This window comes from Phocoena sinus, chromosome 20 (genome assembly GCF_008692025.1).
Source record: "Phocoena sinus isolate mPhoSin1 chromosome 20, mPhoSin1.pri, whole genome shotgun sequence".
Taxonomy (NCBI): domain Eukaryota; kingdom Metazoa; phylum Chordata; class Mammalia; order Artiodactyla; family Phocoenidae; genus Phocoena; species Phocoena sinus.
Genome location: NC_045782.1, coordinates 15,948,557 through 15,976,016, shown reverse-complemented (window position 1 = coordinate 15,976,016; position 27,460 = coordinate 15,948,557). Strand labels below are relative to the sequence as shown.

The 27,460-nt window shown below is 53.2% G+C and overlaps 1 protein-coding gene across 1 annotated transcript; it reads left to right on the top strand.

Moving 5' to 3' along the window:
* Window positions 1-21,659, top strand: SLC13A2 (solute carrier family 13 member 2). Its single transcript, XM_032615032.1, has 12 exons — window positions 1-161; window positions 13,288-13,416; window positions 14,196-14,332; window positions 14,428-14,642; window positions 15,198-15,378; window positions 15,480-15,602; window positions 17,452-17,670; window positions 17,883-17,971; window positions 18,259-18,380; window positions 19,512-19,673; window positions 20,307-20,444; window positions 20,937-21,659. Exons 1-12 carry the CDS (start codon window positions 60-62, stop codon window positions 21,105-21,107), a joined length of 1,788 nt encoding a protein of 595 aa, XP_032470923.1. The 5' UTR covers window positions 1-59; the 3' UTR covers window positions 21,108-21,659.
* The last annotated feature ends 5,801 nt before the right edge of the window (window positions 21,660-27,460 follow it).

The window sequence follows — 27,460 nt, the reverse complement described above, 5'->3', positions numbered from 1 at the left end:
TCGGTCCTGCAGTTCCCTGGATCTGGAGGGTGACCCGGCAGCCCACGTGGATCCACACCATGGCCACCTGCTGGCAGGGCCTGTGGGCCTATCGCTTCTACCTGATTGTATTCTTCCTACCCATTTTCCTGCTGCCTCTGCCCATCCTCATCCCGACTAAGGTAAGGACGTGGGGTCCTGGGCACAGAGAAGCTCCAAGGGAGCAGGGGAGGGGCCGTGTGGCCCTGGGGTTGGGCATCCTTAGGACCAGCATCACCCATTCATCCCTCCTAGCCTGACAGCCTAGGCTGTCACCGCCTGGTCCTCCTGAGGCCTGAGGAGTAAGAGGTCAATGGAAGGCTTTTGTTCGGCACCCAGTAGTAGGAGCCCAATGTGAACTGCTTAGGTGCACTTGGTATCTACTCCCTTGGGAGGCAGGAAACCTAGCGCCGTAAAGGAGGTGCAGGTGGAAGCAGGTGAGTTGACTGGGAGGGTATGAGCTGGGCTAGATGCTTGAGAGGGAAGGAAGGGGATTAGAAGGAAGCTGGCCTCAGACAGTTTGTGCATTTAAGAGTAAAAACAGAAAGAGGAGGCACTCACCTGTGATCCCAAGAGCTAAGTCTCCTGCGGAGGAGGGGTGGGAATTGAAGGAGGACATCCTGCCAGTGGGCAATACAGATGCACACCTTGAATGGAGGGGCAAATGCCACTGCTTCCTGCCCACCCCACGCAAGCAGCAGGAGTCATAACTTCGGCTCTCATTTACTGGAGCCCCCCACTGCACACCCTGTACCATGTACCCAGGAACCCTCTCTCTCATCTTATGACGCAGGTCTGCCTCCCATTTTACAGACGGGGAAAGTGAAGTTAAGTCACCCAAAATCCCAGGGCAGATCCTGTTTTCTGGAGGTCAGATAGTATACACTTTGGGGCCCCCCCTTGTAAGTAAAAGAAGACAAGATCTTGAATCTAAAATTAACACGGGACTTTGGGAAGGGTAGGTCCAGGAGGCGGCCTTGAAGTCCAAGCTTCACAGGAAACCCCCCTCTGGCAAGTGGCACAGTTAGGCAGTGGCAGAGCTGGGGGTGTGGTCTGGCTACAAAGCCTGTGCTCCGGAAGGCTGAGACCTAATCCTGGCCCTGGCCTCACCCCACACCCGCCGCCCCACCCTCACTTGTTCATTGAGCCATTTGCTTCCTTTAGTCACAGACAGGGAAATCGAGGCAAGATTTCTGTTCGAGGTATCCCAGAAGGATAAGGAACTAGGGAGGTAGTGGCACAGCTCCCGGTAGGTGACAGGGCCTGGCTGACCTATGAGATGACCCTCATCCCAGGCCAAAGCCAGTGGCATCTCTATGCTAGGGACCCATCAGATCAGTTTCCAGACAGGCCGAGCCAAGTGTGTTAATCCCGGAAGGAAGGACAGACAGGAACTGTGACGCCCATTTTACTCCCCAAGAAGGTACAGCCCAGAAAGATTTAGAAACTTGCCCTCGGTCACTCAGGAAAGCCTGAGTCAGGATAAGCCAGGCCTCCTTGTGGGAGTGCGATGTGTCAGGAGCCCCTGTGTTCCCTGTGCTGTACCCCTCCCTGCCGCCTGCTTCCCACCTACAGATGCTGTCTCCCCTGTCCTGACTCAGATGAACTGTCCCAGGTTCCATCTGCGGAGGCCAGCCCCTCCACTGGGGCCCTGGCTACCAGCCCCTCTCAAGGACTTTGCTCCTGTAATTATCCTCTCCTCTCCAGCATCATCAACTTTTCCCTCTTTGCCTCATCTCTCCCATCAGCATGCAAACAAGCTCTAATCCCTCTCACATGAAAAGACAAACAAACCCTCCTTCAGTCCCACAGTCCCTCCACAGATACCTTTCTTTGCTCTCTCTCCCAAAAGAAGGCCTCAGAGTCTGACTACACTACCCATCTCTCCTTAGACAGACAGATCCAGTCTCCAAGACCCTACCAAGCGAGAGGGCTCTTGTCAAGTTCCCATCAGCGTCCGTGTCACCAAACCACTGTTCCATGCTCACCTCCCTCACCCCCTCGGCAGCGCTTGTCACAGCTGGTCACCTCCTCTTTGTTATGCTGTCTTCTTTGTGCTTCTCCTGGTTTTCCTTTTCCTTTGACCACTTTTCCCGGCTACTTCTCCCTATCCTCGCCTGCCAGTGATCTGTTGTCTCCTGCCTTAAAAAGCATCTTTACGCTGATGATTCCCTAATCTGAAACCCCAGCTCTAATTTCCAAACTTGTATTATCCAACTAACACTGGACACCTCCCTGCTGAACATTTCCCTTTTTTTTTTTTTTTTTTGTGGTACGCGGGCCTCTCACTGTTGCGGCCTCTCCCGTTGCGGAGCACAGGCTCCGGACGCGCAGGCTCAGCGGCCATGGCTCACGGGCCCAGCCGCTCCGCAGCATGTGGGATCCTCCCGGACCGGGACACGAACCCGTGTCCCCTGCATCGGCAGGCGGACTCTCAACCACTGCGCCACCAGGGAAGCCCTGAACATTTCCTTTTATGACACATACACATTGGCATATCCAGATCACAGCCCTGATTACTCATCTCAGCCGACTCTCCCTGCGATCTTACTCCTCAAGATATGGCTCAACCGTCCACCTCAGAGCCATTCCTGATGCCTTTCGTTCCTTCCCTTCCACAAGCACCAGCAGGTCCTGTTGACCAGTGTTTTCGCCAAAAATACACTGAATGGAATCGCTTTCCACTACCTCCACTCTGGTCCTGGCCACCATCTTTTCTCTCCCATCCCTACTCCTCCCCAGACCATTCTCTTTTTTTTTAATTGAAGTAGAGTTGATTTACAATGTTGTGTTAATTTCTGCTGTATAACAAAGTGACTCAGTTGTACATATATGTACATTCTTTTTCATAATCTTTTCCATTATGGTTTATCGCAGGATATTGAATATAGTTCCCTGTGCTATACAGTAGGACCTTGTGGTTTATCCATTCTCTATATAATAGTTTGTATCTGCTAACCCCAAACTCCCAGCCCATCCCCCGCCCACCTCCACCTCCCCCTTGGCAACCACAAGTCTGTTCTCTACATCCCCAGACCGTTCTTCACCCAAACTCCAGGATGATCTATTCCAAACATAAGATCACTACCCTGCTTAAAACCCCACAGAGGCTTCTCGTCAAACTTAAAATAAAATCCAAACCTCTCAGGGTAGCCACCAGTCGTTGGGGGCTCCTGCCCCGTATCCTGCCTCTTATTTGCTCTTCTCCAGCCTTTCTCTTCCTCAAATTGCTCATCTTCCTGCCTGGAATGTTCTCCCAGAGGCCTCCCTCTAACTTCTTACATGTCAGCTGAAGTCCGCCTCCTCAGAAAAGGCTTCTCTGAGCAGCACCGGTCATTTTTATTACAAAAACCTGTTATTTAAAGGGCTTTCGCTATCTGAAATGATGTATCATTTTTTTTTTTTTTTTTGCGGTAGGCGGGCCTCTCACTGTTGTGGCCTCTCCCGTTGCGGAGCACAGGCTCCGGACGCGCAGGCTCAGCGGCCATGGCTCACGGGCCCAGCCGCTCCGCGGCATGTGGGATCCTCCCGGACCGGGTCACGAGCCCGTATCCCCTGCATCGGCAGGTGGACTCTCAACCACTGCGCCACCAGGGAAGCCCTGTATCCCTTTATTTTCTATTTATTTTCTGACCCCCCCCCCACATTAGAATGTAGTCTCCGTGAAGGCAGGGACTTTGTCTTTTTCCATGCAGAACCCCCAGTACCTGGCACATAGTAGGTGTTCAACAAATACTTGTCAAATGAGTGAATGTGGGCAAAGAGGGCCCCGTCGTGAATTCCTGCTGAGTCCCTGCTCTCTGCAGTGGATCCTGAGCTTACCTCCATGGCCCTGGGCCCTGAAGTGGGAAAGAGGAGGCCCAGACTAGGCTCAGGCCTGTGTCCATATAATACTTGTTGACATTTCTTCGGTATTTGTGTGTGTGCTAGTCATTGTACCAAGCACTTCAAAACACTAACCCATTTATTTCTCGAAATAACCTCTGAGTTACCGTGAGGTTACGACTGTTGTCTCCATTTTACAGACATGTAAATTGAGGCCCAGAGTGATAAAGGAATTTGCCTCAAGTCCCAGCTAGAAGAAGGCAAAGTCTGAACTGGAATCTGGCCTTGGCTAAGGCTGTCTAAGGATGCAAGGTAGTCCCCTGTTGTGAGTCACCACTTGAGCCATCTACCGCCATGTCCATCCAGCCGTCAGTCAATCCTTCCACTGTCGTTCAGTCTGGGAAGTCTGTCGAGCTCTTGCTCTGTGCTGGGGGTTACCAAAAAGGAATACAGATGTTCTGTCCTCAAGATGCTTTCAATCTAGAGGACCGCATGTTCATGCCACACAGATTATAGCCAGAAGTCTGCAGGAGCTCAGAGGAAGGAGAAAATCCTTCCATCTGAGTTAAGGGAGAATCTGAGTTAGGCCTTGAAGGCTGAGCGAGATTTCAACAGTCAGAGGCATCAATAGAGGGCAGGCCAGGTGAAGGCAATGGCAGGAACAAAGGCGTGGGGATTGGAAATAGTAAGGAGTGTTTGAGAAGTTAGCAAGAGAATCCTAGAAATGCCCATTGCCCACTGCGGGGTCCCAGTGATTGGGAGCCAGTGAGGCCTGAGGTCTTCTCAGTGCTTCCCCACCCCCTGCAACCAGATACCCAAGAAGCACCATCGGTGTGCCAGCAACCTTACATCTATTCATTCACTCCTCCGTTCATTCATTTATTAGGGAACAAGTATCGTGTGACAGGTACCGTTTAGGTGCAGGGGGTGGGAGGTAGGATTCAGGGGAACTTGCGATCCTGGGGGTGCGGGGGGTGTGGAGGGACACACAAAAAGCATATACTGTCCATGCAGTGAAAACCATACAGCAGGCTGTGACTATGGCTTGGGGAGGGGCTGCTCTAGATGCGGTGATCAGAGACGGCCTCCTGGGGTACTGATATTTCCCTAGGGCCTGACTGGCAAGTAAGAGCTAGCCAAGCACAGCTCTGGGCCAGGAGCCATCTAGGCAGAACACGTAGCGCAAAACCCAAGGCCAGGGGTGAGCTTGGCAAGGTGGAGGGATAACTGAGGCCGGCACGGCATGTGGACCCGAGTGAGCGGGAGATGACTGAGGGTGAGTTTAGAGAGGTAGAGAGAGGCCAGTCAATGTCAGCCCTATAACGTCCGGGGAAGGAGTGAGGATTTTATGCTGAGGGTCACGAGGGATAAATACTTACTCAGAGGTCAAAGAGCTAGTAAGTTAGAGTCGAAAATGCAAATACCTCCCAGGACCCAACAGACTCATCTGTGAAAACGATCTGCCCGTGGTGCCATGTTTGCCAGAACAGAGCTTAGCTGAAATCCAGACTGTATTCACATTAAGAACAGAGGGCAGGATTTCTTACTCTGAATCCCTGCATTCCTAGGATATAAGAACAGTAGGTGTGTGCGTGTACATGCGCTTTCAAATCTGTGTGACTAAAATACCCTTACTGCAAGCTATTCCTGAACCCCAAAGACAGACCAGGATTGTGGGCACGAAAACTGTGCAAGGAATTTGGACCTCGCTTCCGGGGCCTGCCTGGAAGGCCTCTATCTTCCCTGATAAACAATGCTTCCCTGAACCCTCTGCCCCTTGTCTGAATTCCGGGCCCCTAGAAAACACAACACAGAGTTTCGGGCATTGTGTAGATGCCCTGACTTATGTCCACAGACTACTTCTTCTGTTCATGAGGGCCCTGGTGTTCCCACTAATGAAACAGGAAGGCGGGGTGTGTCTGGTCAACACCCCCAGGGCAGTGAGGTGTGGTCCTTAAGTGTGGCCACGATCAGCGCTGGACTGCGTGAAGTCTGGTTTTCTGGCCTCGGAAGGTCCTGGGAGTAGGGGCCAGCCTCCAAAGCCAGGGAGATCCCTGGAGAAGAGAGAGAAGGTTCCCCAACTCGAACTTCACCCCCAGATGACCAAATCATGTCCACACTTCCAGCACCTGCTAGGTGAAGGTCAAGAATGGGAAAGCCAAGGAGACTCTTCAGCGGTACGCTTTCCTGAACGGAATCCAGCAGCAGGGCCCAGGGCAGTTGTAGGGCTCGGATGCACGGAGGAGTGCGGGAACGCTTCTCTCATCTTCAACTCCCGCCTGCTGGTTTGTTCTTTAGGGGATGCAGGCGGGCCTGGCCCTGGCCCTGGCCCTGGCCCAAACTGTGATGTCAGGACTCTCCCCCGCACTTTTGTTTTCTCTGACACTCAGACCCATTGTTTTTCCCTTTGGCCTCTTAAAGCAAAAGATGATGCAACGAACGCATTCACATTAAGGTGCGGAATTAAACAAAGATCACTCAAATGAGATCAGGCGAGGCTAGGAAGGGAATCAGCCTCCATCCTTGCTTTCGGCAGAGCCTCAAAGGCAGGGGGTGGGGACGCTTTAGAGTGGAAAGAGGGAAGCCTTCAGGTGTGCCCTGACTGGAGGTTGTTGGCAGGGGGGAGCTGGAGGGGGGCTAACTAGAAGTGGGGTATCCTCTCTGATTGTCAGGAGAGCACATTGGCTTTCACTGATTACTCCTGAGTTGGAAGTGGAGGTAGCGAGCGAGTGGGGATCAAAAATTAAGGAGGCTGGTAGTCATTGAGCAAATCCTGCCCATTTGGGGTCAGTTGCTATGCAGGTGGTAGTTTGGCTACAGGGCTGGTTACCGCAGAGATTGTAGGACATATATTTGCGTATGGACTGGCCATTGTCGCCTTTTATGTGTAGTCTCTCAAAGGTATTCGGCATTTGCACAGGCCTATTACTCCTGGAATGAATATCACACACACACACACACACACACACACACACACACCCAGCCCACTCTGCACCTCCTTCCCCAAGTCCTGTCTCATGGCTCCTCTCCTTGGGGTCACTATGTACCTAGACACTCAGGAAAGGCACCTGGAGTTTTCCTCCTCCCACCCGACCCAGCAGCCATCACTCAAACCCTCTGTCTTCCATCTCCTAACATCTCTGGAGTCCGTCCTCTCTCTCCATCTCTACTGCCATGACTTCTCTGAGCCCCTGTCATCTCCCCACTGGACATCCCAGCAGGGCCACCTGTCACCTCCCAGCTTCTGTGTCTGCCAATCCACCTGCCACAGTACCGCAGGTGTAAGCCCCCTATTTTCATCTTGAGGTGATTTATTTATTTAATTAGGTGATACATGCACATTGCACAAAGTCCAACAGCACAAAAGGGTGAAACGTTTCCTTCTGTGACGAACGTAGACAACAAACCACGATAGTAAAGAACGATATTTTTGACTTTGCCACCAGTAGGTATCAGAGATATTTTCAAATCGTATGAGAGCTGTTGCCAGTCCCTTGACATATTATGTTAACCATGACTTTGAAATTACAGTAGTCATTAGCCTGTGAAGAGCTTAGTAGTTAAGAGTCACATTATATCACTATCTTACCCATTTTTTCATATTTTAATAACTGTATTTTGATATAATTGGTGTCCCTTGTAATCCTGTGCATTTTATTTAATGCATTTTAAAACATTATTCTAAGAAGGAGTTGGAAGGCTTCATCAGGCTGCTAAGGGAATCCTGGTACCAAAAAAGGGTAAGAATCCCTGAATCAGAGATTTTCCTATGTGTATACAAACACCTGTGGACACATTTTTAAAAAATACATATGGTGGCATCAGCGTAATCTTTTAATAGAAACACCAACCTGACAGTGTCACCCTCTCGGTTTACAATCCTTCAAGGGCCTCCTCCCGTTTTCACCTTTGTCTTCCAGATAAAGTCCTAGATTCCTCTCTTGGCAGGCAGGCAAGCATTACATCCCTTCCCCCACAAGAATGTATCTTGATCTTTTATGCCTCATTCCATTCCCTCTGTGCTTACTCCCTCATGCTAACACATTTTGCCCACCCACAGAACTCCTATTCATCCCTCAGTACCCGCTCAGTGTGCCCTCTCTGGAAGCCTTCCTCAGTCCAGATGGAGGGAGGCTCAGAGAAGGGGCCCCTTCTCAGGGACTCCATTCTCTGGTCTCTCCTTTGCAATGGTGCTGGCTGCCACCCAGGGCCTCGCCTCACTCCCCAGCAGCATCCCTACTTGCCAGGCGCAGAGGGGCAGTGGGAGTAGCCCACCCCAGGGCTAACCTTCAATCACCAGGACGAATAAGATGTGACACCTTTGAGAGTGTGGGCGTTTTTACTGCTGCCCAATGGCCACAGGCTGCTCTGTGCCCGTAACGGGTAAAGGCTGTGATGCCCACAGGTCCCCACCCTGCTCACACCCAGTGTCCAGAGTCTACCCTGGATTCCCTGGCACTACCATCTTCATTTGTATGTCATGTATCCACCCTGGTTCCCCAGCAGCCCGGGAGCAGGTTTCTGCGCCAAGGCCAACCCAGCAATCAGCTCACTGCCATCTACACTCCTCTACAGCTTAGACCTTCTCAGTCACACCCCTCATCCTCATAATAACCCAGCAAGGAGTGTGTTTCTCTTATTCCCATTTGTAGAAAAGGACCCTGCATAAAAGACAGTAATGTGTGTATAGTTAGAAATGCTCAATATTTCTTATGAAAAAAAAAAAAAAACCCAAGCCGAGAGAGGTTAAATACCTTGCCCAAGGACATGTGGCAATAAAACTGGGCCTGGGCGCTCAGGTTTCCTGACCTCTGACCTTTGTTTCCTATCACAAAAGAAGCAAGTTGCCAGCCTTGGGGTTTGGAAGCCATCTGAGGCTTTATCTCTTCTCTTCACTGTTGGCTTTGCCAGGCAGCCCGCCATGACTACAGACCAGCCCACACAGGGCACTCAGACTCCCCGAAGGCTGGGGCCAGGTCTGATTCATGTCTGTACCCCAGTGTCTGACATTCATTCACTCATTTATCCAGTGTCAGCTCCGTAGAGGTGCCAGGCACCCTGCTAGTGTGAGCAGAAACAGACCCAGACCCTGCTCCCTGGAGAGTAAGGTCTGGCGACAAAGGTTGATATTCATCATGAGAAATTTGTACAAGCAAATGTTTAACTACAGGCCATGATGAGTGCTATGCAGAAGAGGTACAGGGGCATAGGCTGTGAAAAATGGGGAATATACCCCTGAAACCCACGGAGGCTTCCCTGAAAAAGGAATATTTGAGTTAAGATCTCAAGAATGAGTAGACATCAGGTGAGCAAAGTGGGGAGGGAAGACAAGAGAGGAGATTAGGTACAAATGCCCTGTGGCTACAGGGAAGATGGAGCATTTGAGAAACTGGAAGAGGGCCACTGTGGCTGGACTAGAGAGAGCAAGGAGGAGAGGCACAGACCAGCCCCCAAATTTTCCTAAGAGCAGTGGGAAAGCCTGCAGGGATTTGAGCTGCTTTTAGGGGTGTGTGTGTGTGTGTGTGTGTGTGTTGGGGGACAGGGTGTGGATTAAACAGGTTTGTGCCTCAAGATCACTCTGGCTACAGCAATAAGAAGAGATTTCAGGGGCAAAAGAGGAAGCTAGAGGTGAATAAGGAAGCTCTTGCAGAAATCTTGGTAACAGATGCAGGGGCTTGGACCAGGCTTTTGGCCCAGAGCTGGAGAGAAGTAAAGGGGGGCATTGGAGGTGTTGAACCAGCAGGACTGGAGACCTGGAGCAGAGAGGTTATTTGTCCAGTGAAAGCCTGATGAGCAGGCAGGAGGCCCAGTGTCTGCCCCTCAATAGCAGGGACAGCCTGGGGGGAGAGAGGAATGGGGATCTGACCACGGTAGTTTCCTGGCACAGCAGGGCCAGGGGCCCAAGTGGGAAGGAAGGATTTATAGACCCAGGCCAGCACCAGCAAAAGAGGGAGGGGCTAGAGACAGGGAGGCAAAAGAAAGTTGACCCCTGTCCTTCAGAGCCCAGGCTGAGAAAGGAGTACATTCTACAGCCAAGGAACAGCTGGGGAACAACTAGCCTGCTGGACCGCAGAAGGAGGACGTACTGACAGAGGTAGAAAGAAGAGCATTAGCCGCCCAGAGAAAATTCTTCCCTGCTGGTATCTGAGCTCCAGAAGGGGCTGCCTCAGACAGGGTGCAGGCTGTGCCCTCTGCCGATGGCATATGGAGTCGTGCAATGTAGCATGACTGGGGAGTAAGCCAGTTGGGGCCCATGCCATAGGCCACCAGCTGAGCTTGGCCAGCCCAAGATGCATTGAGCTGGGCAACAAGGCAGAGGGTATAAGGCGGCCCTGGAGCCCAGGTCTGATTCCCGACTTCCCACTTCTAACCCTGGGGATACAGATCGTGGAATCAGACACATTGCGGGGCCAAGGAGAAAGGATTCCCCCAGGTTCTGTTCCCGTTTCTGAGCCATGAATGCCACTGGCTGTCTGGTGAAGACTGTGGGCCCTTCTCAGAATATTGCTTTGAAATGCACGAAATAAAATGTATAGGATGACAAAGGAAACCAACCATTTTGAAATACAGTTATAAAACTATGAAAAAATTAATTGCAATTCAGAAATACAGATGCTTCCTTATTAAAGCATTAAATAAGATCTAGTGTTGGTATAATAGCTACCATAATTTCAAAAGAGTGATGAATGTAAACAATATTTTGGGATATATTTTGAGTCCATTGCAACCACTAATCTGTGCAGGTACCAAACAGCTGACAGCCACAATCAAGTATCTGTGACAAAATCGCCCATAGCAACGTTAACAGCTATGTGGTGTTGGGAGTTCCCTGGTGGTCCTGTGATTAGGACTTGGCGCGCTTTGTGGGCCCGGGGTTCGATGCCTGCTCGGGGAACAGGAGCAAGCTGCACGGCGAGGCACCCCCTCCTACCCCGCCCACCCCCACAAAACAGCAGCTCTATGGTTTGGTTGCCTCTGTTCATAACCTTAGTTAGATGTTAGCTAAAAGATGAAATTGTTTTCCCATCCAACTTCATGAATCCTTGGCATTCCACGCCCCATTTAAGAGCCCCATGAACCAGGAAAAGCAGGTCAGCGAGTTACGGACCAACTAACTCTACAGTTGGACCGACTACCCAGGAGGGTGGGATGGGGACATGGGGCCAGAGCCACCAGGGCCAGAGTAAGCTTCTGAATGGAACTTTGAAAGTGGTTTTGGTTTTGATCCAGAGACAGACGGACAGACACGGAGAGGGACACCAGGAAGTTGTAAAGGAGTAGAGGAGCCACAGATTCAACACACTGATGCTCACGGCTCTCTTTGGAGGGTGCAGATGGGGACCCAGAAGTGAAGGAACTTGCCCGGAGCCGGGCAACAGGAAGTGGCAGGCCCCAGCGAAGACAGTTCCGTTTGGATCCAGAGCCCTAACTCAGTCCCGTACACCCTGCTGGTCACAGCGCACCTGAGGCTGGGGGACACCCTCCAGTAGCAAGGGAGAAAGCTCAGGGGAGAAGCAAAAAGCTGGGGCTCAAGAACCAGATGGCCTGGATTCTTCACTGATTTGTGTGACTTTGAGACATTTACTTAATTTATTTGCACCTTTGTTTCTTCATCCGTGAAATGGGAACAATAGTCATTACCTCACAGAGCAACTAGATGTCATTAAAAACCACCTGAAGTGCATAGAGCACCGTGCCTGGCATGGAGTAGTCCTTGACGATGCTTCTGCTGTCGTTATTAGCAGAGCTTTCTTCTTGAATCAGCAAAGGCATCCGGCCCAGCCCCCACCCCTTTTCTCTGGCCAGAGAATTCTGGGGGGTGAGGGCATGGGGGCCACACCAGGGTTCAGAGGGCTGGCTTGCCCTTAGCCCCACGGGAAGATGGGTAACAGGCTGTGCACACTGCAGGTGAGAAAATGGTTGAAGAAACAGCAGCTTCAGCAGAATCTACTGCCCGCTGGGGGAGGAGGAGGGCTGGGTCTCTGCTCAAGGATCAAGGTGGCCCCACCCTTTGTGCCAATGAGTTCATGTCCAGGGTGAGAACGTGGTGGAAGTTTCATGGAAAGAAATTGAGCCTGGCATCAGAAGGACTTGGCTGGGCAGGCTGGGTGCCACCCCACCCCCCAGGATGCCACTGATGTAGACTAGTCGGGGAGTGCTCCTAGAATTATGCAATCCTGCACACCTTGCCTGGGTTCCAACCTGGCTCTGCCACTCCCTAGTTCTGTGACCCTGAGCAAGCCACATACCTTCTGGAGGTCATCTATAACATAAGACCACCACACACATCCACGGCTGTAACTACAAACATGAAAACACCCAGCTCCTAAGAGTTCCTCAGTAAACAGCAGCTTCCTCTCCCCAAGACCTTCCTTCAAGCTTCAGGGTACTAAAGGCGTGAGGTATAAGGGGTGAGCCCAGCCTATACCAGGTGGAGAAAGCAAGAGGGGCAGGGCAGTAGAGACAGGTAAGAGAGGAGCCCCCAGCCCATAGTCCCAGCAGGCAGCCTCTTCCTTTGGCAAACAGTGGGCAGGTGTCCCAAGGAGGGTTGGATGCCAGGCACCCCCTTCCCTGGAGGCTTCCTTCTGGCTAATGATTCCCCCATCCTCCCGCCCCAGGCCTGGGGAGAGGCTCTGTCAAGGAGGGTGGGCCCCTGACATCTGGGGTTGTCTGACTTCATTCCTGCTCCAGGTCCCCTCCCAGACCTGAGGTCAGGCCTTTCTAGCTTTGGGAGCCTCATGAGGGAAAGGGGGGTCTCTGGTACCCCAAGACTCACAAGACTACGACTCAGGGTTTACTCCACAATTCCCCGCACAAGGCGGGGATAGGGGAGTTATGTGAAACAGTGGTCATGCCAGGATTACTAGGAAGGAGACCCCACTATTCCTAAAACTTTTCAGTGGTTTATTCATTCAGAAAAGATTTGCTCTGAAGCCTCCTGGGTCCTGAGCTCCAAGGATCCAGATACAAAACTGACTCTGTCTTCATGGAACTCAGCTCCTAGCAGAAGGAACAAATACTACTTAAATCGTCATACAGATAAATATACTCTTACAGGCTCTTAATGAAGCAGGGAAGGCCAGGTACCGGGCAGGGATCCGCATTTCCCAGGCCCCAGTTTCATCTAGATGAGCCCCCCATCTCATGTAAGGATCCTCACCTGAGCCCCCTGCCGTCCCCAGGGGGACTGGATTATAATCCAGTGGCTGGATTATAATGTCTAGGCTCCCCAAGGTCAAAGACAAGGTAGTAAGTGTTTTGCTTTGTTTTCTATTTCTATTTTTTAAATGGGACCTTAGGCTCAGGAATCAAGGACTTTGAGTTTCGCAGGCTCTCCCCACACTGTTACAAACGGCCTGTTTTCTCTGGGGACAGGAGGTGACATGACTCTGGGACACAGGCCTGCCCCCTCCAACAGCTTTGCTGTTCCCCTCCCGCCTGCAGGAAGCCTACTGTGCCTACACCATTATCCTCATGGCGTTCCTCTGGTGCACCGAGGCTCTGCCCCTGGCTGTCACCGCCTTCCTCCCCACCGTCATGTTCCCCATGATGGGCATAATGGGTGCCTCCGTGGTAAGCCTCCCCACCCACAGGACGACGTGCTCCCAGGGATGGAGGGGGGTCTGCCCTAGGACGCCGATGACGGAGGAAGCTTCACCACAGAACAGGGCACACGGAAGAGGGGTCCCTGCCTCTGCTTGGCAGGTTGGGGAGCACTGAAGAAGGAGTCAACTAGAAGACAGGGGGGAAGGCATTCTAGAAATGCCAGGTGCATGGTTGGTGTCAAGAGTTAATTCAAAGTGGGAGCAACTAGGCCTAGATGAGGGAAGGAAAAGGGGGCCTTGATAGCCAGCTAGAGAGTTTGTATCCTTCTAGTTCAGTGGCTCTGAAACTTGAGCAGATGCATCAGGATCACCTGCAGAACTATTTAAACACATTGCTGGCTCTACCCCAGAGTTTCTGACTCAGGAGATCTGGAGCAGGGTCTAAGCATTTCATTTCTAGCAAGTTCCAGGTTGTTGATGATGCTGGCCCAGGGACCACACTGAGAACTGCTGCGTTAGTTTCTAGAAAGAGCATTAAATGCTTTATCTCCTAGTCAATGGCTTGCAACAGGAGTGGATTCAGGTTAGATGATGTCTCAGTCATTCCTGAGGGGAGAAAGAATGACTTTGGCAGGAAGACAGGACACTGGTTAATATTAAATGGCAGATGATCCAAAGACCATTTCCATTTGGGTCCAAGAGCCCAGGGGACCAACCTCCGTTTGCGGGAATATCAGTGTCGGCACCCTGTGCGCCCAGAGGCATGGGGGGACCCCTTCCTCCTTCTCAAATGTCCCTGCCTGCCAGGTCAGCACTGAGTACCTTAAGGACAGCAACATGTTATTCATCGGGGGGATGCTAGTGGCCCTGGCCGTGGAACACTGGAATCTACACAAGCGCATCGCCCTCCGCGTGCTTCTCACCATCGGGGTGCGGCCCTCCCTGTGAGTTCCCACAGACCAAGTCTGGAGGACCTGGGGTGGCGGTGTGCCCTTGAAGGGATGCTGGAACACCCGTGTGTCTGTCTGTCCGTCGCTAGGCTGATCCTGGGTTTCATGGTGGTCACGGCCTTCCTGTCCATGTGGATCAGCAACACGGCCACCACTGCCATGATGGTGCCCATTGCCCATGCCGTTCTGGATCAGCTGCACGAGACACCCACGGGCACGGATGCTGAGGAGGGCAGGAACAACCCCGCCTTTGAGCTCCAGGAACCGAGTCCCCAGAAGGAAGAGACCAAGCTTGATGAGAAAGGTGACGCCAGGCCCTGCCCCGAACCCTCAGTCCTTGAGGAGGGTCTGAGGCGATGCCCATGATAGGAGTAGTCATCCTGGCACGTTTAGGGAGAGAAGAGGGAAGCAAGAAGTTCGGTGACCAATGTGTCCTTGGTTTGCCTGGGATTTTCCTGGTTTTGAAATGAAAAGTCCCACAGGCAGGGAATTCCCTCAGTCCTGGGCAAACCAAGATGCTAGGTCACCCTGGCAAGCTGAGAGCGGAAGCCTGGGTGGGTTGTCAGGGGTCCAGGCTCCACTCTTCCTGTGTGGTTTGGACAGTCTTCTTCCCTTCTCTGTGCCTCAGTTTCCCTCTCTCAGAAGAGGGGTTGGGCCAGGTGGTGTCTGGGGGGATCACTCCGGCCTGAGACTCCAGGGAGTGCTGGCCCTTGCAGACCTGGAAGCAGCCTCTGCCCTCCCCCCAGCCTGGGTCTAGGCTGCTCAGTGACAAGGTGCCCCAGAGGCCCTGGAGCTCCCACCATGCTCCCCAGAACTGGCCCTGCACGCATCCCCAACCTGAGCTCTCCCTTGTTCCCAGACAACAAGCAGGATGGCCCTGCCCACCCTGTTCCTTCGGAGTCCAGGGCACAGCAGAACGAGGAGCAGCTCCGCTTCACCCAGGGCATGAGCCTGTGTGTGTGCTACTCGGCCAGCATCGGGGGCATCGCCACGCTGACCGGCACCACAACAAACCTGGTACTGCAAGGCCAGGTCAACTCGTGAGTGACTGAGTGGGAGGGGGTCTGCATTCTGACTGGGGGGCAAGTGGAGCAGGCTGGTCACCGGGAAACGTCACACAGCAGCCTGAATCCCTCTTCAGGATCTTTCCCCAAAATGGCAACGTGGTGAACTTCGCCTCCTGGTTTTTCTTTGCCTTCCCCACCATGGTCATCTTGCTGCTGCTTTCCTGGGTGTGGCTGCAGTTCCTCTTCTTAGGCTTCAAGTAAGTGGTGGAGTGGGTAAGAGCTGCCCAGGTGCCTGCCCTTACCCTCTAGGAGCTTCCAGTTGGGTACCCAGGTAGCCCTGCGGAAAAGGGCATAATCACCATCCCGGTGAGAAGGCCTCTCCCTCCCAAGGCCCTTCTGTGCACTTGGCCCGCCCCCCCATTTGAGGGAATTACTGTTTGGAGAGTATTAGCCCATCTATCAGATGAGCAAACTGAGGTTCAAGACATGGTACACAACGAGATGTGTCAGTGCTGGGACTGAAAACCAGATCTCCTGATGCCCAGGCCAGGTCCCATTCCATAACAATCCCCAATCCTTTGGCAGGTGCTTAAGAAGCACACGCTGTGAGCATCGTCGGTTACAAAAGTCCTTGTTGTGCTCCTACTGTGTGCCTGGCCCTCTGCTAGGCACTGAGAACACTTGAAGCATTAGACAGTCCCTGTCCTTGGAGCTCACCACCTAACGGGTGATGATAAGGTAGGAGCAGTGACAGAGGAAAGCCCAGGTGCTGTGGGAGGACAGCCCAGGACAGTGAAGATTCTAGAAGTCCCCTGGCAGAGATGATGCCTGCACTGAATCTTGTAGAGTTAGAAGTCAGCCAGGTAGAGAACGAGGTAAAGTCATTCCAGCAGCAGGAAGAGCTTGTGTACAAAGGGCCTTTGTACACATGCTGGGTTTGGGGGAACTCTAGTTCTGTGTGACTGAAACACAAAGAGGATCAGCGTATGAAGCTGGAGAAGTAGGCAGGGGAAGATTATGGGGAATCTCATGTGCCACATAAAGAGTATGGACCTTGCTCTTGAGGCCAAGAGTAGTAAAGAGGTTCTATTCCCACTTCCAGCCCTTGATTACTAGTAGTCACTAGAGCTCTGAGTTGAAAATCATGTGACACCCTGCTGGAGCTCAGCTGGAATCAAGTCTGGGATTGATTAGTGATGTCTGCTATAGTACAGGCTAAGAGTGGTGGTATGACTGTTATTGTGGGTATAAGTTGTTATTTGTCCATCCTGCCCAGGCAGTGGGGAGCCATTGAGAGTTTTTAAGCATTGCTGCTGTAACATTGCTTGGGCAGGTGCAAGGAGGCTGGATTGAGGTTGGGGATGGTACAAAGCAAAGTGTTAGTCAAAGAGACCAGCACAGTGCTAAGCAACATCAAGGATTCAAAGATGTGTGAAGCACGGTTCTTCCCTTGAGGAACTCACAAGTCCAGCAGGGGAATTGAGATTTGCCCAAGTGAAAAGTTAAAAGTCAAAGTGAGTTAAGCACATGGAAGTGGGCTGCAGACTCCTGTTCCTCAGAGGACAGTGTGGGTGGGGCCCAGGCTGGCAGAGGACGCCCAGAAGCAGTAAGAGAGGGAACGGAGGATTTCCTGAAAGGCTATTGGAGGCGGGGAGAGATGAGTCAGGGCCAGAAGGAGGCCTGGGGTCTAGGCCTCTAGGGCCTCCTCACTCTGGGCAAGGGAGGGCTCAGCAAAAGAGAATTCCTGGAAGGACAGAGGGGTCAATAGGGCACATGGAGCAGGGACAAGCACAGGGAAACCCAATCCCCCATCCTCAGCCTCCCCTCTGCTAAATAAGAGCCATGACACCCCAGAGTCTTCTGCTCTTCTTCCAGAACCTTGGGAACATTTACAACTCATGGGAGTTCCCTGGCAGTCCAGTGGTTGGGACTCAGCACTTTCACTGCTGTGGCCCTTGGTTCACTCCCTGGCCTGGGAACTAAGATCCCTCAGGCCGCGTGGCACCGGCCAAAACAACAACAACAACAAAACCACAGGCACTCACAGCCCCTTGCTCCCCTGCCTGGTGTGGTGCCCTTACGAGCTGTCCCCATCCCTACCTGCAGCTTCCGGAAGAGCTGTGGCTTGGGGGACCAGATGAGGAAACAAGAGCGAGCAGCGTTCGAAGTCATCCGGAGAGAGCACAAGCGGCTGGGCCCCATGACCTTTGCAGAAAAGGCTGTCACCATCCTCTTTGTCTTATTGGTGGTGCTCTGGTTCACTCGGGAGCCAGGCTTTTTCACCGGCTGGGGTAACCTGGCTTTTTCCGATGAGAATGGGAATAGGTGAGCACTGCGGGGAGGAGAAATACTTCCAACAGAAGGGAAGGGAGCAGGGCCCCCAACGCAGAACAGGAGGTAATCCTGGGTTGAGGTGGGGGGAACTTGCCAGGAGGGGTTGGCACATCTGTGGGAGGGGCTCCTCTCCAGCCCCCCTCCATCCTGTGACCCTGAGCAGCCCTAAGCCGCTAAGCCTGCCCTCCCTGCCCCGCCCGCAGCATGCCATCCGATGGGACAGTAGCCATCTTAATCGGTGTAATTTTGTTCATCGTGCCCTCCAAGATCCCAGGGCTGACTCAGGAACCAGGTAAGCACCTGGTCTGGGGCAGAGAAGGGCCTCTGGGCAGACCCCGCCTTCTGGCATGTGACGTCCCTTCAACCACACTCGGCAGGAGTAGACCAAGCCCAGAGAAGCTGGGGTGATTTGCCAAGGGCACAGGGACTCAGGGACAAAGTCGTGATGTTGCAGAACTGAGGGTCCCTCTCTTCCATGCATTAAGCTCTGATAGGGACCCGCCTGTACAGAGGGGGGGAGGGAAGGGGAGGAAAGCCTGTTGGCTCTTGGTGACCCATCCTCTTCTGCTTGGGGAGTAGGAAAACCAGGGAAGCTGAAGGCCCCTCCTGCCCTCCTCAACTGGAAAATAGTTAAAGAGAAGATGCCTTGGAATATCGTGCTCCTTCTGGGCGGCGGCTTTGCCCTGGCCAAGGGCAGTGAGGTGACAGACCCCACCCCCTCCCCAACCCACTTGAGGGAGACCCTGTGACAGGGACAGAGGGGCCCTGCTTCTCTCCCACACAGGGGAGCCCTGACCCCCCACTTAGGAGCCCCCTGGTGGGCAGAGCCTTTGCAGCAGCTGGAGAAACAGGTTAGAGCCCTAAGAGAGGGGGAGGAAACACAAGCCATAGGGACCTCTCCGTAGTGGGGGCTTCTCTGGTGAGCAGGGACTGTACTCGGTGATCACCCAGTCCATCCCCTCACCGCCTGCCAGACAGAGAATGCCAAAGCTTTAGCACCAGGGAGTAGTTGGCTGGCATTGGGTTGACGCAGTTTGCCGGCTGAGGCCACCAGGGGGCACCATGATCATACCCAGCCAGGCTCTGGGGACCGGGTCGTCATTCCCCATAGCCTCCATCCAAGAAAGAAATCCCTGAACCTGCACCCCCAGGCCTCGGTGTTCTGGCTAAGCTCATTCACTGCACGGACAGGAGCTATCCTGGGTCAGGGATTGGTTAGTTCCTCTATCAAGCGCTCACTGACTGTGCCAAGCGCTGTGCTGGGTGCTGGGTGCTAAGTGGGCAACATTGTATATACTAAAGTCCCAGCTCCCTGGGGCTCACAGTCTGGCATTATAGGTGTGGGCAAGGCAAGACCTTGGAGCTCTTCTGACCCTGTGAACTGTCCCCGTCCCCCTGTTGGCCTCTTCCCAGCCTCTACCAGGGCCCTTCCCCTTCTCCCTCCCTGCTGGGAGCAAGGTCGCCCCCTGTCCCAACCTGCTAGGCTGGAGGGGGCAGGCAGAGGGCTCAGGTTGGCCAGGAACCTCCTGAAGAGAGGTCAGGAGAGCAGGAGTAAATGGGGTCAAAGGTCTTTACTCTCCCCAAGCCCCAGGTTTCCCAAGAAAGCCCCTTCGCTTCCCATCTGACCCTTCTGCCCACACCCAACTGTCCTTCAAGAGCAGTAGAGGGGGCCCCCAGGTTTCAGCTGGGTCTCATCTTCCCTCCCAAGCTGCCCTTGTCTCTGAAGATTCTAGAGAGGCGCAGGCAGGAGCAGGACCCTCCCAGAGCCTCAGCAGGGGACTCCGGGGCCCCAGGCAGCCCAGCCTCCCACACACCACTCTCCTCGCCTACAGGAATCGGGCCTGTCGAAGTGGCTGGGGGACAAGCTGACCCCGCTGGAGAGCGTGCCGCCTCCCGCCATTGCCTTAATCCTCTGCCTCCTGATCGCCACCTTCACTGAGTGCGCCAGCAACGTGGCCACCACCACAATCTTCCTGCCCATCTTGGCTTCCATGGTGAGCTGGCCCTGCAGACACACCTCCTCCAGGCAGCCCTTCTGCCCACACTGCCTGCAGAAGTGTGGGGCCCTGCCTGAAGGTCAGAATGACCTGTCTGCACCTCCTCTCATTTCTGGGAAAAGACCCCTGAGCTTCCACCCTTCCCCAGGCTCTTCAGTAACTTTGGGCCCCAAGGCCCTCTGCCCCCTGACTCACTCCATCCCTGACGATATCACCCCTGGAGTATCCTGATGGGGATCACTGGTGGCCTCGCCCACCTCCCTGGGCCAGCTCCTGTTCTTGTCATTCCTGAGGTGACGGCATGAAATTGCTCCCCGGAGTGTCCCCAGCCCCTTCTCCAGGCCTTTGATGATGACACCCACAAGCCCCTTTGAGATCCGTTTTATGGGTCCCTCCCCTTCCCATGCCCCACAGGGCAGGGCTGCACACTTATCCCCTCCAGAGAGGTCAAGGGGCCCTTTCCAGGTCACCAGGTACCTTCTGGCAGAAGTGGTGGGTTCATGGCCAGAGTGTATATTGGGGTGGGGATGGCGGTTGTCCCTCAGAGAGGGGAGCAGGAGAATGGGGGCCACACCTTCCCCTCTGGGATGGAGACTGCGATCAGCTCTGCCCCACTGTCTCCCCCTCCAGTCTCAGGCCATCTGCATCCACCCTCTCTACGTCATGCTCCCCTGCACGCTTTCCAGCTCCCTGGCCTTCATGTTGCCTGTGGCCACCCCGCCCAACGCCATCGCCTTCTCATTCGGAGGCCTCAAAGTGACAGACATGGTGAGTGGCAGGGGTCTCCAATGCCTCAGCACTCCCTGCTCTGTCTTTCCATCTTGGTGGACCACAAAGTAGCTTAAAGCCGCTGAGATTCTCAGAGTTTAGAGTGGACCCTGTTGGGGTGGGTGGCAGCGGGGGAGGCTGGAACGTGATCCCCAGTTGGAGTATCTTCAGGTCCTGCCAGCCCTAGGCCACTGAGAGGGAGAGGAGGGGTGAGGAACTTAGGGAAGGCACCAAGATGCCAGGCACCCGGACCCAGGGATATGGACTCAGAGAGAATGACTCAGGGCTCTGGAAGCTCCCCTTTCCCCTGTGAGCACTGGGATTAAAGCCGGTGGTAGGGGCACCTCCTAGTGCTGCAGGTTAGACCCAAGGGAGGACTTCCCAGGGAGAGGTTTGCTAGTGAGAGAGCTCCTGAGCACCTATGAACACCTAAGGGATGGGTACTGGCCCAGCTCAACACCCACTCATTCAGACTGGCTCTCCTCACCCCAGGCCCGAGCAGGATTCATGCTCAACATCATCGGGGTCCTGGTCATCACGCTGGCCATCAACACCTGGAGCATCCCCATGTTCGACCTGCACAGCTTCCCCTCCTGGGCCCAGTCCAACACCACAGGCTTCTGTGGGGTCAGCCAGGCAAACGTCACAACACCCAGCCCCTAGAGCACGGTATAATCTGGCCCAAGCCAGGAAGACCCACCTCGTTCCTATTCTTCTGAGCTGGGAGGAGAAACCCAGGCTCCAAGGCAAACATTGAGAGAAAGGCACATGTATACCTAACCTCATGTGTGTCTTCGAGGGAGATGTATGTGAGCTCAGTCCTACGTGTCTGAGGAAAGTGTGTGTACGTGTATGTGTATGTACGTGTGTGTGTGTAAAGATGGTGTGTCATGTGAGGATGTTCTGCAAGGCGGCTTTGTGTGTGTGCTGATCCTAGGTGGTGTGTACTTGACAACGTACACTTGCGAGGTCACAGACGCGACAGCGTGCTCTGTCTGGCACTCCAGGTCTTTGTCTCCCCAGCTTGGTGGGTGACCAGACCCTTTTGTCCTCTATTTATTGAAACTCAGGGTTGGAGCTGCCTGGGCAGCAAAGCCTACCAGCAGTTGCCATGGCTACAGTCTCTGGGACCGGCCCAACATACTGAGTTCCCCCCAGCCTCTAAGGTCTGGGGGGAGGTTCAAATATCAGCCCCATTAAAGTCTTTTAGTAGAATCTGTGGTGGTTTTTCACGGCACTTTCCAGGGCTTCTCCCCAACATGGTTCAGACCCCAGGTTGGGAAATACGCTGGGAGGGGACCTGGCATCTGTCCTGTATGGCGGCCCCCTTGGCACCCCTCCCACCCAAGGGAGAAGGTAATGGCCAGGGAGCTCTGCCAAGGCCTGTCGGAGTGGACGCAGCCACCCAGGAAAGCAGCACTGACACCACCCGGCCCGGCTAATTGGGAGCTTCCACTCCCTGCATGTCTCTGAGAAAACCAGCCTCCCCGTTCGTTCCCAGAGCCCTCCCTGGGCATTTACGTAAAACCCTCTGCCCCTGCCAACTCCTCACGGACCCCTCCACAGCTGGAAAAACCAGTCCCACCAGACCAGGGGAGGCAGGTTGACCCATGCTAGATGCCCAGAAAGAGGGACCCTCACCCCAAATGGCAACCTGCGGCAAGAAGGATACAGGTGAGACTCACAGGAACAGGTTCAAAACTATGGCCTTCAGAGTCCAGGACCAGACTGCACTCTGGATCATTCTGCCTCCCAACCTCCCCTCCCCCACTCCTCTGCCTCTCCTCCTTCATGAATTCCAGAGTTTTCATTTATCTGGCAAGGCAGGGTGGGGGTGGGGAACGATGTCACCACATCCATCATCCATCCTGGAAGCTCAACATCCCTTCCTGGCTGGAAGTTCATCTAGATGGAGGTTTCCAGGAGTTCCCTTCTGCTGCAGTGGGAGAATAAAAAGAGATCTTTACCATCACTCTCTTGCCCCATAAAACAGGGAAATGAGTTGTGAAGAAAGAAAACCAGAAAGGATTTAATTCTGGATTTCCCCTCTGGGCTGGGCCTGCACTCAGTACTCCCAGAGCTGGGGGTTTGAGGGTTGGGGGAGGGGGCTGCTGCATGGGGGAGAACATGGCTGTCCCCAGGGCACAGGAGATCCTGACAGGACATGCCAGACATCCAGCAGAATGAGGAGTGTCAGGAGAGGGGCCCTGCCCCCATCCCAGACCCCCAGGCTGGCATTCTTCACTCATGAAGCACAGTCATAAATCACGGCTCCCACCCAGACCCACACTCGGACCCTCCCAAGGCCCCAGGCGACAGCCCCCTCCACTGGGAGTGGGCCAGGCCCAGAGTGGTGGGACTCCACCAGTGGCTTACCCGCAGTGGGTTCCTAAGGAGTAGTCCCAGCCCCATCTGCAAGGAGGACCCTCTGCCGCTACTTTCTTTGGGACCCTGGTTTGGTACCCACAGTCCAGCCCTGGCTGCGGAAGAGATAGGTGTGCTTCCTAGGGGACACATGGGCCTCCACTGTTCTCAGCTCCCCTTTGGACCTCTCCACTTCCCCGTCAGTCTGGCTCAGAGAGGGCCAGATGTGGACTGAGACCACACAGCAGCCCCAGGGGATGACTGGGCTGGCCCTGCCTTCCTTCTCAGGCGAGGAGGTGGATGAAAACTGGCCTAAGGGTGGAGGGGTCTGCTATGGTGGGTGCCCTGGCAGGGCTCAGGACAGGCTTCCCCCAGGTGCTTAGAATCCATCCTTCTCAGCAGGCGGGAGGGCGTACGGGAGGCAGGCGGCACCTGTTGTCCTAAGCACTGTCATTAGCTGGGCAATAAAGAAGCACGGACTGGGCCTTTGAAGAAAGGGCCGTCAACCCAGGTCAGGCTGCAGGCGGCCTAGCAGCTCAGCCCCTCCTGGACACACACACTCTGGGCTGCAGGTGGATGGGGCTCTGCGGGGATGGGAGTCTATGCCCTCCCTGCCTGGCCACTCACACCCCTTCCCGCCGTGGCTTCCAGGAAGGTAGCAAGGGGTTTCGAGTGTCTCCTACGAGCTGAACTTGCACAGTGCTGGGACTCAAAAACTTCTATGGTAGTGAGCTCCCCGTTGCTAGAGCAGATCGATGAGGCCGGAACAATTTGAGGACAGTCTGCCTGATGCGGCTGTGTCCCTAGTTCCTAGCACAGGGCCTGGTACGGTGACTGTTGTGTGAATGAATGCATATATCAGAAGGATGGGGGGCTTCTTGCTCCTGGAGGGAAGTCTGCCCTCAAAGCCCTTTTCCAGACTGTTGTATGTGAAGTGCTATGTGACCTTGAGCCAATGTCACCTTTTAGGCTCATCAGATAGGCCCAGTTTTCCCCTGCCCCTGTCCCCTAGGGCCCTGGGAATGTCCCTGTTTCTCTCCCCCCTCTTCCTGCTGGCCAGCCCCAGCCCCAGCCCCAGAGAACCATAGCAGCCAGAAGGCCCAGCAAAGAGCTATCAAGACAAGTTTTTAAGGCGAAACCTGGCATGTGTGCTTGTTAGGGGGATGCAGAAGGTGGGAGTAGGGTTATTGATCCCCCTCTCTGGGTTCACCTTGACTTGGGCTTTAGGTCAAGGGGAGCTCCGTGGGTTAGGATCCTCAACCCCAGAGTAGGCCCCTTGGGGGCTCAGGCCACGACTCCCCTGTCTACCCAAAGTCTCAGAGGGGAGGCTGCTTCATGAAATGGGAGGGGTGAGCTGTGCAGGCGGGTGGGCAGTGCAGCCAGGGATGCAGGGTGAGGGATGGGGTAGGACTGGGATGGGTGAGGTTTTGGTGGGTGCCAGCCTGGAGAGGGTGCCCCTTGCAGCCTCCACCCTGTCTGGGCCCCATTAGTCACGATTAGCAGAGCCAAGAGGTTTTTCTAGGGGGCTTAAAAGGCTGAGCCTCAACCTCAGGGAAAGGAAGGGGGAGAGGAGGGGATGCAGTTGGGGACAGATGGAGCAGCCTGATTGGGAAGATTGTGACAGAGATTCAAAAGAGCTGCTCTTAAAGGTGGGGAGACCCACAGACACCTATACAGAGAACCACTGATTCCTGGGTCACACAGAGGACAACACATAGACATGCACAAACACCTGCGTACATAGTTACACACTCACAGGTACTCATAGCCCTTCAGACACCCAGAGTCATTCGTGGACACACACACACATACACAGTCACAGACATTTGTACAAACACTCACTCAGACACTCACATAAACACGGATGCCCATGCACACAGTGTCAGACCTGAGTGTTCCCAGAAGTACAGAGAAGCTCACACGCACTGAGACACAGATTCTGTCACAGACACGCCCAGCATCACATTATAGCTCCACAGACTTAATGCACACCCATGGAGGCACATGTGAGCATGGTAACAGAAATGTAAATACTTGCACACTCACAGTCACACACACACACACACACACACACACACACACCGGCATTGCTCCTCCCCATCTCCACAACCATGCCTCCTGCAGCAGGAGGGATTAAGGTGAGACAGGAGAAGCCTGCCCTCCCCACCCAGCAGGACTCTAGCTACAACCCTCACCACTGGTCCCCCCTACCAAGCTCTCGGCTTGGAAACTCCCTGGATTTCCCAGAGGGTCAGCCACCCAGAACCGGCTCAGACCTCCCAACCCAGCGCCCTTGTCACACACCTTCCACGGCCCTGGCCAGTGCTCCTCTGATCATCTACAGCCAAGGAGCTGCCTGCTCTCCCCCAGGAAGCCCGTCCTGACTAACTCCAGACCTCTCCAGCCCTTCCTTGACCTGGGATCCTCGGGCCTCAGGGCCTCCTGACAGCCATGCTTGGGCCCTGTCCCTCTGCAGATGTTCTTAGTGTCTTCCACGCCAATGGAGTGAGACTTGGAAGGCCTGGGAAGTGGCAGGCTAAGTCTTGGGAACTCACTTTTGGAAGACAAGCTCAGCTCACATGAACATAAGTAGACAGGGAATTCCCTGGCTGTCCAGTGGTTAGGATTCTGCGCTTCCACTGCCATGAGCCCGGGTTTGATCCCTGATCAGGGAACTAAGATCTCACATGCCGCGCAGTGTGGACAAAAATAAATAATGAATAATTTTTTTTTAATTAAAAAAAAGCTCACATTCTCTTAAAACATACAGACACACACACACACACACACACAAGTAGACAGAAGATAGCCAGTCCTGACATGGGGTGCTAGGAGGGAGCCCCCCCTTCCATCATCCTGGGACTCCCAAGAGTGGAAACATACTCTTCCTTCTCCCTGGGGACACCAGACTGCCTCATGGCAGACAGTGGCCAGAGAGATTTCCCTCCCTAGTCAGGGCTGCTACTGGCTCAGAGCATCCCAGCCCTAGGCAGAGCTCAGCAACAGACAGCGAACCGGTTCTGACCGCCAGTCTCCAGAGAGACAAATCTTCCCCCGGTTCCAGTCTGTTTAAACACCGAGCTACAGCCCGTCCAGGCCAGAGCCCAGCTCAGCTACATCAGCAGGTCCTGAAATTAGGGTGCTGGAGTGTGTGGGACCAAACCTCCTGATGGAAGCAGCTTCCAAGGGGAGCAGAGCCGACCTTGCAATAGCTAGCATTGAGGGTAGACACCAGGACAGACTTTCTGGGTCTAGGAGAGAACTCTGAGGGGCTGGAGAGGATGAGAAAAGGAGAGGATGGTCCTATCTGGAGGCCGAGAATGAGAAGAATGACCTCACAAATCCTCTTTCAGTCTCAATTCCCAAGGCTCCTGCTTCTACTCCCAAACTACATGCAATAAGGAAGTAGTACTTCCCAAAGGAAAGAGGGAGTCAGAGCCCGCACCCATTCCTGGGGCAGAGGTGGGATCCTGTCTCAGGAGGGAAAGAAGTTCATCTCAGCCATCAGTCTCACTATAGGAAGGTGAAAAGCACAGTCTCTCCTGCCAAACCATCAGAGTCTCCCTGGGACCCTTGGCCCCTAAATTCATTTGCCTTTCCTTGATTTTTAATGAAGTTGAAAACTTTTCATTTGTTTATTGGCCATTTGCATTTTATCTGTGAATTGCTTATTCATGGACTTTGTCCATTTTTCTGTGAGACTGTCTTCTTATTTACTTAGAGGAGCTCTTTATATATTATGAATATTAACCCTTTGTCTGTTACATATGTTACAAAACTTTCTTCCAGGCTGTTTTTTGTCTTTCAACTTGGTTTATGGTACATTTGCCCTAATGAAATATTTAGTTATTTACGTAATCAACAAAGATTTCTTTATGTTTTCTGCACTTGAGGTCATGCTTTAAAAATGAATTCTCCATTCCATAATTATAAAAGTGTCTCCTATATTTTTCTATTTATTTGTATGGTTTTCCTTTTACATTAGATCTTTAATCCATCTGGATTTTTTAAAAATTTATTTTTAACATCTTTATTGGAGTATAATTGCTTTACAATGGTGTGTTAGCTTCTGCTTTGGATTTTTTAATGTATAACATGAAGTAAGATTTAACTTTATTTCTTTCAGATGGAAAACTCACTATCCCAAGTTCACTTATTGAATTTTTATACTTTACTACTGCTTTAAAATATGTTATTATCATATACCAAATTCTGACAAATACCTAAGTTTATTCTGGACTCTATTTTCTTCCATTAATTTATTTGTTAATTTGCACCAAGATCACACTGTTCTAATTGCAGAAGCATTATTGAACATTTTGAAATCTAGCAAGGCAAGTTCCCTCTATATTAGTCTTCTTTTTCAAAAACTTCTAAGCTATTATGTGGTATCTTAGTTCCCCAACCAGGGATCCAACCCACGTCCCCTGCCGTGGAAGCACAGAGTCTTAACCACTGGACTGCCAGGGAAGTCCCATCCTTCCCTAAACTTTAAAAAGTAATTCCCTGGCAGTCCAGTGGTTAGGACTCAGTGCTCTCACTGCCCTGGCCCAGGTTTGATCCCTGGTCAGGGAACTAAGATCTCACAAGCCACACAGCATTGCCAAAAAAAATCGACTTGTCAAGTTCGGGGAGTGGGGAATTAGACTTTT